At 38.2% G+C, this 17507-nt stretch overlaps 1 protein-coding gene across 1 annotated transcript; it reads right to left on the bottom strand.

The window, feature by feature from the left end:
* Window positions 1-10155: 10155 nt before the first annotated feature.
* On the bottom strand, window positions 10156-11616 carry LOC125491813 (probable serine/threonine-protein kinase PBL7). Its single transcript, XM_057390753.1, has 3 exons — window positions 11392-11616; window positions 10385-10522; window positions 10156-10314 (listed from the first exon to the last, which is right to left on the bottom strand). The coding sequence occupies exons 1-3, from the start codon at window positions 11614-11616 to the stop codon at window positions 10156-10158; spliced, it is 522 nt and encodes a 173-aa protein (XP_057246736.1).
* Window positions 11617-17507: the final 5891 nt, after the last annotated feature.

Below are 17507 nucleotides of genomic sequence, written 5' to 3'. Positions count from 1 at the left end.
CCGCCTTCTTTCCCTTTCTTCCCCTCCTTCTCCTTCATCTCCCTCCCAAACACATTCGCCGGCAAATTCTCAACAGATTCTGCCCGACAATGTTAGGGTTAGGGTTTCCGACATTTCGCTGAAAAGTAGGAGGAGATTCCGGCGTAGAAACCGACGATCGACGGCGAAACTCCGATAAATTCTTCCGGATTTTATCTAATGACCCGAGTTTCGAGGGAGTAGAAGAACCTTGTGGAGTGAAAACGTTGTTGAAATTCGGCGATTGTTGTTGTTTTAACTCGGATTTGTTTTCGGTAAAGTAAGATGAGAAAGGGTATTGTTTTTCGCCATTGTTGTTGTTGTTGTTGTTAGAAGAAGATGAGGAAAAGAGGAGAGAGAAAGTGATGTTGGAGGAGGTTGTTTTTGAGTTTTTCGGGTGGTGGTGGTTGTTTTTGAGTGGTGGTGGTTGTTTTGAGTTTTTCGGGTGGTGGTTGTTTTTAAGTTTTTCGGTAGTGATGGTGGTGACCGGTGGTGGAGGTGTTGTGGTGGATGGCCGGTGGGCGAGTTTGGGGAGGGTGGTTTTCCGGTGGGCAGGTAGGGAGGGTGGTTTCCGGTGGGCAGGTTTGGGGGAGAGGTTTCTCCCTCCTTTTCACATGGGACCACTAGAATTAATTATACTACCTAAACATACTTATGAAATTTTGCCTAGGAGTCCGTTTTAATCACAATGTCCCATCTATTTTGAAACGGAGGAAGTAGAAGTTTTGTTATCCTTTTTGGAAAATTAAATTATTTTACAAGGAAATGTTGATTGGTTTTTATGAACTTTGAATGTTCAAAAAGTTGCTTATGAGGAAAGGAGGTTTATTCATGACTTACAAGTCATATTATTATTATTTCCGTTTGATTAATATCAAGAGATTCAAAGTCCACTTGTCGGCAACTATAGTTACCCCTTGATATAGCTCCGTGATGGATGACTAGCTTGGGGGTGTGCACACTTAGCAAAATAGAAGGGGGATAAGAAGAGGAATTGTTTTCAGGATATTTTTTAATCCAATTTGTTTGGAAAGAGTTTGTTCTTAAAAGGTTATTCTTGAATTATTATTATTCAAGTGTTTGGAAAGGTTTGTTCTTCAAAGGTTATTCTTGAATTATTATTCAAGTGTTTGGAAGAGTTTGTTCTTAAAAGGTTATTCTTGAATTATTATTCAATGTTTGGAAAGATTTGTTCTTAAAATGTTATTCTTGAATTATTATTAAGTGTTTGAAAATGTTTATTCTTAAAGAGTTATTCTTGAATTATTGGTGATGGAGTTTTCAAATGAAAAATTGTTATGAACTAACAAATGTGTTACTTATCTAGTACATTTCTACTCAGTTTTATACTGACGCGTATTTCTTTTTCCTATTTGGCTTTGCCCTGTTTACCTTTTTGGTAAGCAGTTTTCAGGTGAATTTTGGATGTGCATGGGAGCATACTAGGAAGGGATCTTCACCTAGATTAGGGTTTTATTTATATGATTTTGAGACAATATTTACTTTTATTAATAAAGAAGTATTATTATTTTTGGTTAAAAGTCTTCCGCTGCAAGTTATTTGTTAGTTAGTAGTTGGTCGCCGAAAGCGTGTTAGTCACGTGGCGATAATACTCATAAATTACTCAAATTTTATTTACTAAATTATTTATTTAAAAGCGAGTAATTTGGGGGTGTTACAAAAATCTGATGCGGTTTTCCCAAAAAACCGCATCAGATTATGGTCTTGGCGCCAAGGTTTTGGACCTCTAGGTGTACAATCTGATGCGGTTTTCTCCAGAACCGCATAAGGCTTTTAATATATAAGTATAATATATATATATATATAAATATATATATATATATATATAATTATAGTAAATATATATATATATTATATTTATATAAAGCTTGTATCTAAACCTGCCTTAATTAGAAAACATCTCACGCACGTGTCGTATAAGCTACTTAAAATGGTATTATTATATATAATATAATATTCATAATGTACTGCAAATGAAGTTATAAATAAGTACTAAAATCAAAAATAAACATATGAAGTGAATGTAGCTAGTAACATAATCCTATCAAAAAAACTCAAAGTCGCGACATCATCCTCACATGCAAATGTCGGTAAGGTAGCGTTCTAGCAAATCCCGAACCTCGTTTATCTCAGAGGTGGTGAAATAATCCTCCCTTGGCTTCCCTTGATGAACACCTTATAAAAACATTCATAACGAAACACACATAAGAAGTCAATAATGAGACTAAGTGTGGGAGGTTAAAGAAATTAAAGTTGAGCTAAGAAGTCAAATATCGGCCCGAAATGACCTTCATTTACCCAAAATGGGTTTCAAAGCATGAGAAATGGTTTTTCTTAACTCTAATGGTTATATATGTAGCTATTAGTACTTTATATGTCTTAACATGTGGCTAAATTTGAGAATCTAAGGGAAATGAACATGAAAGTCTAAAATCGGTCCTAAATGACCTTAATTTACCTAAATTGGGTTTCAAAGCATGAGAAATGGCGGTTCTTGACTCTAATGGTTATATATGTTGCTATTAGTACTATATATGTCCTAACATGTGTCTAAATATGGAAAAATATGTAAATTGAACTTCAAAGGCCAAAAAAGGTCCAAAAAGGCGAAAATGGGTTGTCATGTATAATGATAAGTCATTTTTATATATAGTTTTAAGGTGCATTTAGGTTGCATTTTAGAGCATTATTTAGGTTCATTGATGCATTATATTCTTAAGTTATATTTTTCTACTCCTATTCGGTATGTTTTCTTGTTTTTGATGAATTTCATGCATTGAGGACATATTTGGAGTATGATTAATTAAGCTTGAGGATTAGGAGCACTTGGAAGGAAGCTACAATGCATAAGGATCGTCATAGATATTTTATAGTACGAATTTGAGCGAAAACGAAGCGGAAAATCATTAGAAGAAATGTGAAAAAGGAGTCATGTCTACTCTTCTGATCATAACTTTTGATGTGTTCTTAAAATCGAGTAATTCCAGCAGATTTGGAAACTAGACTTGAAGAGCTTTCCAACGATAGGTGGAACGCCCCGAGGAGACTTCTAGTCAAGGAGTTATGCCTTTTGGAAGATTGCACTGTTTCTGCTGGAATCTGCCACGCGTACGCGCGGATGACTAATCCGCTTATTAATGATTTAATTAAGACTTTCCTTATCTTGTAAATTACTTCCAAGTCATATTAGGTTATTGTATATTTATTTAGATAGGTTTTCATCCTTTCTCCTCCTCCCTCTCACGTTATATTTTTAGGTTTTAGGTTTTAGTTTTCTCTCCTCTCTTTCTCTCTAGTTTTTAGTGTAAACCCTAGTTTTTATTATTTTCATTAATTCATGAGTTTATTAGTTTCTTTTTTGATTTCTTTATTATGTTTTCTTTAGTAGATTTAGATTTCATTATTTATTTCATGATAGAGTAGTTTCTTTTATCTATGGTTAAGTTGAACCCTAGTATGATTTAATTCATGATTGTTTCTTTAAATTCTCATATTAATTGTTAATTGTTCTTGCTTAATTGATTGTGCATATTCCAATACTAGATTAGGGATAACTAGTATTGTTATTAATTCCATTGTCTTGATCACAACGGGAGTTGGATTTTGACGGATTTGAGTATTTCAATTAAGGACATGAAGTTCTCCACGGGAGTAGGTAGAATGGATTGTTAGGAAGTTAAAGTGTCGTGTTTAATGTCTTTAATTTGCATGATTCCACGGGAGTAGGCTTGAATGCATATTAGAGAAGCCATAGATACTCGGGAGAGGTCTATGGTAATTTATAGGGTGACTTTTCCTTGTGAACTTTAATTGATTAGTTTGGGGTAGGAATTATTTTGTATTACTTCGTGCTAGTGGGGATACTTAACTGTAGAGTCTTTTTATTTATATATTGATTAGTATAGTTTTCGACAATCATTGATATTAATCTTTTTTAGTCTTACCATTATTTAAGAGCTAATCATAGAACAACTTTCTCTCTGTGGGATCGACTCTGACTTACCCTACTACATAGTTAGGAGGATTAGTTAGGTTATTTATTTTTGTTAGGTGCGCGACACGCCTATCATATAATACCTTGTCAATATCCCCGACTTCCTTGCAACATGAGGCTCTATCGAACATGAACCTCAACACATAGTAGCCACACTCGTTTCCCCCGGGTTGTTGAGCACACTAATTATAGAATTACATAAAAAAAATCATGCAAGAAATATACATGTTTGTTTATTGTAAAATTAAAGAAAAAAGTAGAAAAATAATATGAATTACCTTCATTGCTTTCCATTGAGAAACTCTTCATGTTCTCCCTACCTTCTTCAAGCAGCTGTAGTTATATTATTTTCATGTGAGAAGTGGACAAAGGAAGAAATTAGTGAAACGTGTTGGAGCTAATAATAAACATACCTATTTATGCATGATTTGAGGAGTAAGGATCGTGGTGGATGTTGAGCTGCAGAATCAAACTGATATACTATGTTGTTTGAAGGAGAAATCACAAGAAGCGACCAATGGGCACTAAAATCACAAAATCAAGTTACGAAGCAATCATGTGAGTATATACTTGTATTGTATAATAATTATTAAGTGCTAAAAATGGATAAGGTTAAGAACTATACTCTTCAAAATAAACAAGGGGCAAATATGAACTTATGTTATGAACGTTGAGCTGTTTGGAGACATAGCTTAATATACTCCTTAACCTCAGCTGGGTTTTGTAAACAGTTGTCAGCTCGGACGAAATCTGGACATAACCACCCAAACTGACCGCGTCCACAAGGAGACTCTTGGAGTAATCTTCAATTTAAAGCACCATCATATACATAACATAGATATATTATTAGATATTACAAAGAAAGTTCGTACATTTCATAAGTACCAATGTTATACCTCATGAATGCTTGAATTAACGAAACATTCAACATATCTCCGAAAAGGAACTCTTTCACATCATCCTTGGACACCCATGTCGACGCTTCATCGTGGTAGTTGAATCCCGTGGCACCCAACTTAACCTCAAAAGGTGTATCATCCGGCATATCACGCATATTTGCATGTAGCCACGAGCATGCCTTACTGAGAACTTGAAGCGTTAATGACTCGATCCAAGTAGGTTTAGGAGGGTTTTGTTTAGGACTTGAACCTCTGGAGACTTGCGTTCCTTCCCCCGAAATCGCCTTCTTTGGCTTGCTTGAACCCTCCTTTTCCTTCGCCTTTTGTAGAGGAGGTGAGTCTGCCTTGCTTTCGTTGGGCTTCTTTATTCTCTCCAAAACCTATTGATTAAAACCGAGAAACATTCAACATACTTAGTTAATACTTAATAGATACTCCCTCCGTCCAATTTAGTTGCTACATTTTGACCGTAGGCATTATTCACGTCATACCTTTGACTATCTTTTACTCCATATACATAAGAAAAAACATAATCATGTTGGATCTTGTTTGATTCGTCCCAATTTATATTTTCCAAATATATACTTTTTATAATTTTTTCATATATGTAACTCAAGATATTGGTGTTTGAAGATGCATCTTGTAAACTGTGAAAAAGCAAATGTAGCAACTAAATTGGGACGGAGGGAGTATGAATTAAATAGATCAATATGATTGAATACTTTAGTTGCTTCATTTTATCTCGTCTGAAAACCTCACCCATGCCGATGGCCAGAGCACATAACCACCACGAGCGTCGGTCAAGACATTTGTATCCGTCGACGGGTTAGGCAATGGGAGAGCAAAGTCTTCGTAACCAGGAGTGATCGAGACTACACTCACCGCCAAGTGATCATTGTCCACCGATTGATGATGGACTGTTGCTCGTTCACTTCGTGGTTGTGCATTTCCTTCAGCCACCACAATCAAACCCGCATCTTTTACATCTAGTAAAAGCTGGCAAGGTATTTCTTCCTTCAAAAGTATATGAATTGAGGTTAGTTTATATAATGACTTTGTTTTTGAAGTTATAAGAAACCAGTAGTCACCTCTAACTCAAGTATAGACGGTGCTGATTTTTGTGTGTTAGGATGGCTAGCTTTGTCTTTCAAAGGACGATCCAGTTTAGGTTGACGTAACGCCGATAAACCATACTCCGTAAGGACCGCGTTGAAACTTGCCGTGAGTTTCTCCGTCACCTTCTCTGTAATTTCCTCCGCAAGCTTCTCCCGAAGAGCTTGTGCCATGGCTTCCATATCATGTGGGGCGGAAGCATTAAGTGTGACTTTGTGATTGTGGAAGATTCTTTACTGTAGGATAATCCCACCAAAACCACTCAAACGTCCATTGTGGTCCTTTCCCAAAGTCTCGTAAAGAGCATCTTTGTTGGCTTCCGGAGTGAACTCGCCGCTAATCTCTTTTTGCTTGAGCCCCATCTACATAGATTATAGAAAAAATTATTAGTTTTAAATGAGAGTGAGTGAATGAGAGTGTGTGCAATGGGAGGTGGGGGGGGGGGGATTGTGCAAGTCAAATTAGACCAATTGTGCAAGGGGAGGGGGCAGCAAGGGGAGTGGGGCAGCAAGGGGAGGAGGGCAGGGGGTGGGGGAGGGCTGCAGGGGTGGGGGCAGGGGGCAGTGTGCACAGGGGGTGGGGGAGGGCTGCAGGGGTGGGGGGCAGTGCAGGGGGTGGGGGCAGTGTGGACAGGGGTGGGGGTGATAATGCAGGGGGTGGGGGAGGCAGGGGGTGGGGGTAGTGTGCACAGGGGTGGGGAGGGCTGCAAGGGTGGGGCTGTGCAGGGGGGTGGGGGAGGGCTGCAGGGGGGTGGGGGAGGGAGGGAGTGGGGGTGGGGTAGTGTGCACAAGGGTGGGGGAGGGCTGCAGGGGTGGGGGTGGCAGTGCAGGGGGTGGTGGAGGACAGGGGGTGGGGGCAGTGTGCACAGGGGGTGTGTGTGCAGTGAGGGCAGCAAGGGGGGAGGGCAGGGGGTGGGGGGAGCCAAAGAAAAACCGAGGGAGCAAAAACAAACCGGGGAGGCAAATACAACCCGGGGGAGCAAAAACAAACCGGGGGAGGTAAATACAACCTGGGGGAGCAAAAAATAACCGAGGGAGCAAAAGCAAACCAGGGGAGGCAAATACAACCCAGGGGAGCAAAAACAAACCGGGAGAGCAAAATATGTAGCGGGGTTGAAAAGAAATTCGGGGGAAGGTACTTACAACGGCATTGGCTTTCTTCAAGGTCCCCGGATCTGAAATGGTCATCTTATTGTCCCGATGACGCGTATGCATGGAGCACCACCAATCAGCGACACAGTCAACTTTGATAGATGTGGCGTTTGAGGTAGAATCCGTCGTCGTAGAAGGGTAAAATTTGTCTTCAATCCACGTTTGTCTCGCCCTCGCATAAGTGTAGGAACCAATATGATGGTAGTGGTTCCTCTGTCTTGCACTATGTGCATGTTTATCACGCTTAGCCTATAAGATAACATGGTTAGTTTTAAAACATATCTAATTGTAGTTAAAGTAAATGTGCAAATTCTAATATAGCTTAAAGCACAATATACACTAGTGGAAAAATGCTCAAATGCTCCGGTTAAAACCCCCACAAATGCTCCGTATTTTGCTCGTAGCATAAGTCATACGAGCATTTGAGCATTTTACAAATGCTTCGGTTATACCCCGGAGCATTTGGTATCTCAAATGCTCCGGTTCTTTATAAAACCGGAGCATTTGAGCTTCTTTTAGTAGCAAAAAAAGCTCAAATGCTCCGGTTTTAAAGGAAAAACCGGAGCATTTGTCTCACATGTGCTCCGGTTTTCCCTAACAACCGGAGCATTTGCTCTTTTTTAAATAAAAAAAAATTAAAACCAGCTACCTGGTGGGTAGCAGCATTGGTAACAAGTCTTAGCAAAACAACAAATACATTTGTTTAAAGTTAGAACAAGGCACGCAAACATGATTTTAAGTCACTATATAATATATACATATATCAATTAGTCATAACAAGACGATCAAGACAATAAATTATGAAAGAACATAAAAAATGAACCAATACATTTATTATAATAAATTATAATGGTCGGGAAAACAAAAGAATAGAAATGCAAAAAACAAAAGCTTCGACCAAACCAAAACAACACATCATATGATATACAAAAATATTCAACTAAACATAGAGGATCTACATCGTCATACATATTTAACTAGATTGCAACTCTGATTTACACCACTAAAACATAGAGGTATACTTTGGCAGTAAATCTGGATAAAAAGTTAAAATACAAAGAGAATGTCAAGTATGGCAAACTTATTCACTCAAAGTGATATCATCATCAGAATCAAAATTCAGTCAAAGTCCCACAAACTCCAGCAAATTATCGAAAAATCAACCATCTTCGAAATCAAACATTAAAATCCCTAATACTTCATAAATTAGATTGACAACTTCACGAATCTGACGCTCAAATCTGTACCTGTGTCAGATCGTCATACCCGAGTTCGAGCATCATAGGAACCAAATGTCTAGGCCAATGGCTAGTAGGATGCATCAATAAGATGAGTAGAGCAGCCTGTTCAGGTCAATTGATATAAACAAACTTCATTATGATAGCATAATCGTCAAGAATAAAGTATAAGAAGAAAAGAGCAAACTGTCTAGGTCAATGGCTAGAAGTCTGCATCATAGCAGGAGAAGACTGGAACCAAAAAACTGCATCATAGCAGGAGAAGACTGGAACCCAAAAATCAAAATTGATATTCCTTGCAATCATGCTCATATTGGCGCTATTTCATAAAACTAGCTCAAACTTTAAGGAAGTGCAAGCCAAAAGCTAATTGGCTAGACATAAAGAAGTGTGAGCCAAAAGCTAATTAGCTAGACATAAAGAAGTGCAAGCCAAAAGCTAATAAGCTAGAGAATTGTGTACTAGAAGAATCTGGTACTCCTAATTGAACTAGGTCATAGCTACAAGCATTAGGATGACATGAAAGAACTTTCTTTGAACTTAAATCAAACAACTAGTGTTGGGCAAACACAAAACTGGAAATTAAACATATGTTAGCTATTTTATAATTACCTAAAAACTTCATCTAGCTTTTAACTTTTTAAGCAAGCCAAAGCTGCATGTCAAACACATTCTATGTGGTTATCTGAGCAGCCATAGTAGGCTAGTAGCACCAAGCTTCATCTAGTCTCTAAAATCTGCCTCTCCAAAATTCTTCTTGCAGCAATGAATTCTACCATTTTATGTATGTGCAAAGACAAAGCCAATAATATAGGCAACTTTGAATTAATGAATTAGGAATTAGAGGCCAAGTGGAGCAACAAGTATGTTTCTGCCATTAACATGTAAAACAATTGGATAAAAATAGCTCAGACCGGAATTGGCCTCAGCACTAGAGGCAATTTGCAGTGCTTGAGTAATCTACACGCGTGCATGGCTTCAGCTCGTTTTCCATTAGATGTGCCTGCCTAAGTTTTACTTTCCTTGTATTCTTTCTAAATTTCTTCCCCTTCAATATTGGGGGTAGATTATAATTATAGTCATTGTCTTACAAGATAAAATGATGCTAAAAGTTTATGCAATCTGCAGGTCCCAACTTTCAAATTCTTTCCTCTTTTAACCTATTTTGAAATAATGCAAATACCACAACCCATGAAAAGATTGTACTATCTACTCAAATTCTAAACACTGTAACTTCTCCTCTTTCTATACAATGTATGCCCCTTTAAATTAACCACAGGTTGCACGAACTTAATATCAGTCACCCATAAGTGCAAGTGTGCAACTGAAACGGAAAACAAAAAGGAATCTGAAACAGCAATGTCTTTCTAAAGAGGGCACTGAAAAACATAATTAAGCAAAAAAACTTCGCAAATTGGAGAATTCAGGTGTTATTATATGCCCACAAATCAATGAAGCACACTTATGCAGTAGAGGACCGTTACAGCATTCACACCAGCAAAGAAAATCAAGTCCCATATGACATCACCTAACACAAGTACATCATCCAAGGTCCAAATCACAATAGCCAGGAAAGCTGACATAGTGGACAAAAAATATATAGAAGCTTACATTTTGATCCATGTCATGCAGATTCTTGATATTGATCAATCGTCTCCTTCATCTTATCGAGCTGAGAAATAACGTACTCCAGCTTCTTGCAAGAAATCTCACTCGATAATCTAGCACTGTAATCGCACTTCTCGCATATTAGGTTGTTCTTGAACACACATTGCAGCAACCGCTAGTGCTTGATACAACTCCCTTGCTAGATACCTGCCTTGGAGAGCTGGGTCCGCTATCTCACTGAACTTCCTTCTATCCTTGAAGAGTGGATGTGCCTGCACCAAACAAAACAAACAATGTATAAGTAAAACAGAATTCAGATTTACATAACCAGAAAAATAATGCTTTTTGATCTCCATCAGCACAGTATCCAATTAAGTTAACAAGGTTTGGATGGTGAAGTAGGCTGAGCATTAATACTTCAACGAGGAATTCCCTATTGCCTTGCAGCCCATTATGATCAAGTCGTTTGATTGCAACAACCTGCATCAAGATTCATTGTCCTAGAGGTGTTCAAAATATATATAAAAATCTACAAGTAAACTTCACATAAGTTGGGGTAGATTCAACTTTCAGTCACATATACACACAAGCTCAAATATTCAACTAATCATGCAGGAAACAATAAATCAAGAGGATAAACCAAACACCCCTCCACTTTCTTAATACTTTTTGGAAGAAGTCTTTCTGTGAGAAAGCATCATGCATTAAGCAATCAAAACATTGACTCCTAGATGACACCCTCTAGAAAGCTTTACATTCTAACCCAATAATGTTATTGCACCATTGGTCATGTTTGGTAATTGGCTTTTCACCAGCTCCGATTGGCTATTATTATATTTGTGACTAAACAACCAAAATATTGGGTAAATGGTATGAAAAGCCAGCTTTTTAATCAACATGAAAAAGCTGAGTCAGGTAGTTTTTTTCTCACCGTTTTTGGTTTTCTTACGCAAATATTAGAATTTTGCTTATAAATAGTCAACTTTTTGTCAAAAAGCTAAAAATGCAAGCCAATTAAAAAAGTTAATACAAACAGCTAACACAACCAAATGTTCAAACATGTTTAGTGAACAGGCCAACGACCATTGTTAAACGAGGCCAATATGTTTCAAGAGGGCTCATAAGACACACTTAAGCCGAATCTTTGAGCCCTCCAATATTAGAAGTAACAGGCATATCGAAAAAAATGGCTTGATAATGAAACTACACATGGCAGAAGAAGTCAAGTAAAACAGAAATCAAACTTCCAATATCAATCTAACAAATTAAGAAAAATACTTAACAACAAATTGAGTACATTGAAGTCGATTAATAGGTTAAAAGAGTTTCTTTTCAACTTGAGTAGTCACCTGGCAAGAATTTTCCAACTGCCCTTTATAGACACGCCCGAAACCTCCTTCACCAACCAGATAATCAACCCGAAAATTCCTGGTTACAACTGCTAATTCACAAAACGTGAAGGTCTTAACAGCAATATTATCTGATTTCCCATCCTTTGTACATTCTTGCTTGCCATCCACTGAACCATTCAGCTTAGACTTATCTGCTAAAGTAAGAACAAGAAATAAGAGCATATAATATCACCATCATTGTATGCAATAACAAAAATAGTGTAAAAGTAACACCTTAAATTGATAAAAGCAACTATGAGAAAAACACACTTTGATCTTTCACCAACTAATCTCAAAAAGTTCACTGGGGCTAAATTGGACAATTTGGGAGTACAACATCCATGAACCGACATCCGAAAGCAGCATAAATTTATAAAATCATCATTCATCAGCATTCAATTTGCCAAATAATTCTTCAAGATTATAATTACCCAAAAGATATATTTTTGCTCAATTATTATACATAAAATAGAAAAGGTAACCCTGAAAAATCTCCACTATCACCCAAACAACCAACATAGTTGAAATTATTGAAGTAGCTAACAAAACATTGCAATAATTACATACTATTTGACCCAGAAAAGACAACCAGCTAACTACAAAATTAACAAAAAAATGCAAACAAAAAACAAATCAAGAAAAAAAAAATACCCAGAAGAAAGATAAGAAAAACCAATCATTTGAAGAAAAAAATACCCACATCTCACGAGAATCAACCTCAAATCCCGGCGCCTAGAGAGAAGATCCTTTAACACGATGAAAAGAAAGTCTATAAAATTACTATATATTAAAATGAAGAATTACTTCCTGCGAAAAGAAATAATGATATTGGTTTGAGATACACAAGGAGATTAAGCTGATACTTTAAATGCATACCTTCATTCATCCCTCGCTCATGAATTTCATCCACAAAGACATGGGTCACACCATTCAAGTTTCGATCACTCAGCAAGCGACGCAGCAAAATACCACTCGTACAAAAAATTAGATGGGTATTTTTCCCTTTCATTCCTTCTAGTCGAACTTTATAGCCAACCTAACAAAAAAATGTATGATGTAGTGTAGCAATCGAGTAAAAAAGACCCTTCAGACCAAATAAAACGACAGACAAGATTATATGAGGCAAATATTCACTTTAGATCTCCTGTTGCTACTGCTGCACCACCATCGCCGCCGGCTCTTGCCGCCGCTGCTGACTCACACAGTTTTTTTAGAATATGGAAGAAAGAGTAAATAATGTCCCTCACCTTTATGAATGAGCATGGAAGAGGAGGACCAACACGACCAACGGAAGTATCGTCTACTCTGTAAATGTTCCACCAGCACAAGTCTCGGTGAGCCCATAACCTTGACCTATTGGAGCACTAAATTTGACCAAAATGTTAAATTCTCACTCACAAATCACAATGGACACCATTGTATCAATTCAATATAAGCTAAACCAATTTGAGTATACTCCAGTATGAAACTAAAGATAGCATAAAGTCACCAATCATCAAGATAATATAATGATCAGAGCCAATTCAATAGAGCTATTACGGCAATGAGCTAGCCGCATTGCCAATTTGCCATAGTATAAGCTTATGGGAAGACACGCACCAATTTGTGGGCAATACCAATTACCATCTAACCATGATGCAACAAAGTTTTGCAACAACACTCTATGAAGCATCCATCAAACTCGTGTTATTCCTTCTCTTCTGATCAAATAGCTGGTAAACACAATTGCAAATGGCTAGATGATAAAGATACAAACTACAATAATAGTATTATGTTCAACCACAAGTTCAATAACAATTCTATAAATTTGGGAATCCTGCAACAAAATTGAGGGGCAGAGACAAAGAAGAACTCACAAGGGGAGAGATAACAGGTGTGCCAGCAGGCGCTTTCGACCTCGGAGGAACTAGAGCAGCAGAAGGTGCATTCCCAGCAACAACTGCAGCTTCACATTCTTCAACACTCAAACTTGGCTTTTGCTGAGTCAAATTCTCTCTCTTCTCACTTGCTCTCACCACCAATGGTGATGCACAAGCATGCCCATAATTTCCCCAATTTGTTGGGCGAATTTTCGCAAACCCTAACCCTAAATTAGAACCAAAACCCACAAATCGCTGTGAATTATTGAAATTCTTAATTGATCCAGCATCACAAGGAACGTAGTTATTCAGAAATGTTTAGAAAGCTGAAAAATTATGAAATCAACTCAATAGGGGAAGTTGAGAGATATCTGTACCTCGCAATTCATCTTTGTTCAGACCTCGTAATTCTTCTACTCTTCTTTGTGGCTAATATTATGTAACTTCGTCTTCATTTTCGGTCTTTTCGGCATCTTCCATGTCGTTGTCGTCGTCATCTTGGTACAAGTTCAGCAAATTAAAAACCTCCTTCGATGCCATTTGAGAAATTCTAGGGTTTTTGAGAGAAGCAAAGTTCGAATTGGAAGGGAGAAATTAGGGTTAATAGGAGAGAGAGTGAAATTGGGGAAGTTCATTATTGAGAGGGTTTTAACGATGAAGATCGAAGAAGAAGGAAATAGGATCTGGGAGGGATGAACGAGAAAATGTGTGTTTGAGACTTCCACAGGGTAGATGAGAGAGATCGAGAGTGGAGAGGGTAAGAGAGAGAAAGGGAGAAAGAGAGAGTGTGTCGAACAGAGAGAAGCAAGAGAAAAATCAAAAGGGAGAGAGCAGTAATTAGAATTGAGGAGAGGAGGGGAGCGAGTGAAAAATAAATGGCAGGAATAACAAATGCTCCGGTCAAACGGAGCATTTGTGAATCTTTTATATTAAAATATTAAAGAAACTAACCAAATGCTCCGTTTGTGAAACAACCAAAGCATTTGACAAGTAGCAAAAGAACTTTTTTCCACTAGTGATACTTACCACCATTCTAATATAACTTAAAGGTGTGCTATCAGGTTGTCGTGAATCACCATCTCCAATTTTCCTTTTCTTGTCATTCCTCTTCCTCCGTTTCGAGATCCATCCACTAACTAGCTTGCTTTTGAAAGCTCTAAATCTTTCGGCCACCGCGGGTAGGAACAATGCCTTTTTAGCTTCATTAGGAGTAATATGGAACAAATTTTATAGAAACAAGAAATAAACTAGGAGTTAATTTACTTATACATATACATCAATGAAAATGGGTTTCTAAATACATGGTTTCATCTTCCCAAAATGGGTTTCTAAGTATATGAATGCTTTTAGTTGCCTATAATGGTTGTATATGTTGTTATTAGATCTAAATATGTCCTAACATGTTGATAAATGCGTGAAATTAAGTGGATGGAACATGAAAAGCATAAATCGGCCCGAATTGGCTTTCATTTACCCAAAATGGGTTTCAAAGCATGTGAAGTGACTTTTCTTGACTCTAATGGGTATATATGTTGTATTTATAGTTACATGTGTCTAAACATGTGGCTAAATCCGCGAAACTAAGTACATGGAACATGAAATGCAAAAATTGGCCCGAATTGACCTTTACTTACTCAAAATGGGTTTCATCTTCCCAAAATGGGTTTCTAAGTACATGAATGCTTTTAGTTGTCTATAATGGTTGAATATGTTGTTATTAGAACTAAATATGTCCTAACATGTTGATAAATGCGTGAAATTAAGTGCATGGAACATGAAAATCATAAATCGGCCCGAATTGGCTTTCATTTACCCAAAATGGGTTTTAAAGCATGTGAAGTGACTTTTCTTGACTCTAATGGGTATATATGTTGTATTTATAGTTACATATGTCTAAACATGTGGCTAAATACGCGAAACTAAGTACATGGAACATGAAATGCAAAAATCAGCCCGAATTGACCTTTACTTACCCAAAATGGGTTTATAATTATATGAATGGCTTTTAGTTGCCTATAATGGTTGTATATGTTGTTATTAGAGCTAGATATGTCTTAACATCTTGCTAAATACCCTAAACTAAGTACATGGAGCATGCTTTGCTAAATGTAAAAAACTTACACAAGTGTCTTCCCATAATGATTTCTTCATTGCCTCGGGCACATCTTTCCACTTCACCAAAATGTTGAGTTTGCGCATACAAAACCCAATATGCTGCCCATACTTTACATGCCACTGACCACAAGGTTGACCTAAAGCATCATACTCGAGGGTCATTTGGGTCTTAACATTCAAATCCTTATTCGCACCCCTACCTTTCCGCTTCTTTGTTGCAACACTCCTTGGAATTTTGTTGAAACTTGCAACTCTTATCCGGCTTTTTTGGGTGGCACACTGAGCGACGAGACAGCTTGATAATCTTCCCGAGCGTTGTTGTCAATTGGGGGAGTATTATCTCCTTGCTCCTCAAGGAGGTGAACCTTGCGCATTTCCTCATCTTTCAAGCGCTTCTCCTCATCATGCGCTACATCTTCCGATTCACCTTTATTCTCCTCCTTATCCGCATCATACTCGTCATCATCAAATGATGACTTATCGGTTACCTCGTCACTTTCTTCCTCCACAAACACATCATCTAGGACCATGTTTGAGAATCCTAAAATATTTACAAAAAGATTTAAGAAACGCGCAAGATCAAACAAAAACATTAAATAAATTATACACTCGAAAGATATAACAAGAACATGAAGGAAATTAGAAACGCGCATACTTAAACAAAAAAAATGATGTCGTGCACCGCCAAACCACCCCCTGCCACCTGCCACCCACCTGCCACCTGCCACCCCTGCCACCTTCCCCCTGCACTGTAACCCTCCCCCACCCCCTGTGCACACTGCCCCCCTTCCCCCTACATTGCCCCCCTGCACACCCCTGCACTGCAGCACCCCCTGCACACCCCGCCCCCCTACACTGCCCCTCCCTGCACTGCCCCTCCCTGCATTGCAGCATTCCCCCACCCCCTGTGCACACTACCCCCTGCCCCACCCCTGCAGCCCCCCTGCACTGTCACCCCCTGCCACCTGCCTCCTGCACTGCCCCCTCCCCCCACTACACACACCCCCTCCCCCCTACACTGCCCCCCCACTGCACACACACCCCTTGCACAGTCTCCCCACCCCCTTGCACAGTCCCCCACCCCCGCTCAAAACTAGAAATAGGCCATAACGAGTTTCATGTACCCAAATCGGTTTCTTACATATATAGTGATCTTAATAAGAACTAAACATGCCATTACATGCGGCTAAAAGTTAAGTATCTTACATCTAATCTTAATTCAACGATACATATATACATATTTGCACATATAAACCAATTTACACATATAAACCAATTTAGTAATATATGAAATTAAAGAAAGTTAAGTATGAGCGATAACATACCAATATCAAGCTTGTAAATAGGGAAATAGAACTCAACACTCCGTCACTAGCACTCTGTCACTAGCTAGCTTTGAACTAAATTAAACTAAACTAAACTAAACTACAAAATTAACAATCATACTCATCCTAGCACAAAGACCTAGTTTTTTAACCTCTAAATCAAACTAACTACTCCAAATAAAATTAAATTAACTCAAATGAATAAAATTTAAACCCTTAAACTATTATACAACCTAATTTCACTAACAATCATTCATAAAATTACAATGAATTATAAATTTATGAGATTACGATAAAAGTTATGAAATTTTTAGTTACCTAGCTAGGGAAAGGTGGTAATGTAGTTGGTTAGAAAGGGGAGGAGGAGGAATGAAGCTAGGGAGCAGTAGTGGTGGCGCAAAACTAGGCAGAAGTGGTGGCGCCAAACTAGGGCAGTGGTGGCACGATATAAGGGCGAAACTAGCCCAGCTGGTGGTGGCAAATCTTCACGCGCGCAAGTCGCCGGAGTTGGTGGTGGTGGCAAGTCGCTGGCATGGGCAGTGGTAGTGGCGCAAGTTGTTCGTGCAGTGAGTTTTTTGCTTGGGAGGAAAAAAATTTGTGTTTAGAATAGGCGGGTTTTTTGAGCAAAGTCATTTAGCAGAGGAGTTTCGGATGCGGTCCCCTGAACCGCATCAGGTTTAAAAAAAAAAAAACCGCATTCGATATTAAATCTGATGCGGTTTTTTTGGACAGCATCACCTTCTCTTTGCCAAGTTTCCCTCGCATTTTTTATTTA

This window comes from Beta vulgaris, chromosome 7, assembly GCF_026745355.1.
Source record: "Beta vulgaris subsp. vulgaris cultivar EL10 chromosome 7, EL10.2, whole genome shotgun sequence".
In the NCBI taxonomy this organism is placed as follows: domain Eukaryota; kingdom Viridiplantae; phylum Streptophyta; class Magnoliopsida; order Caryophyllales; family Amaranthaceae; genus Beta; species Beta vulgaris.
Note: the sequence above shows the minus strand (reverse complement) of the source record. Positions and strands in the feature narration are given on the sequence as shown.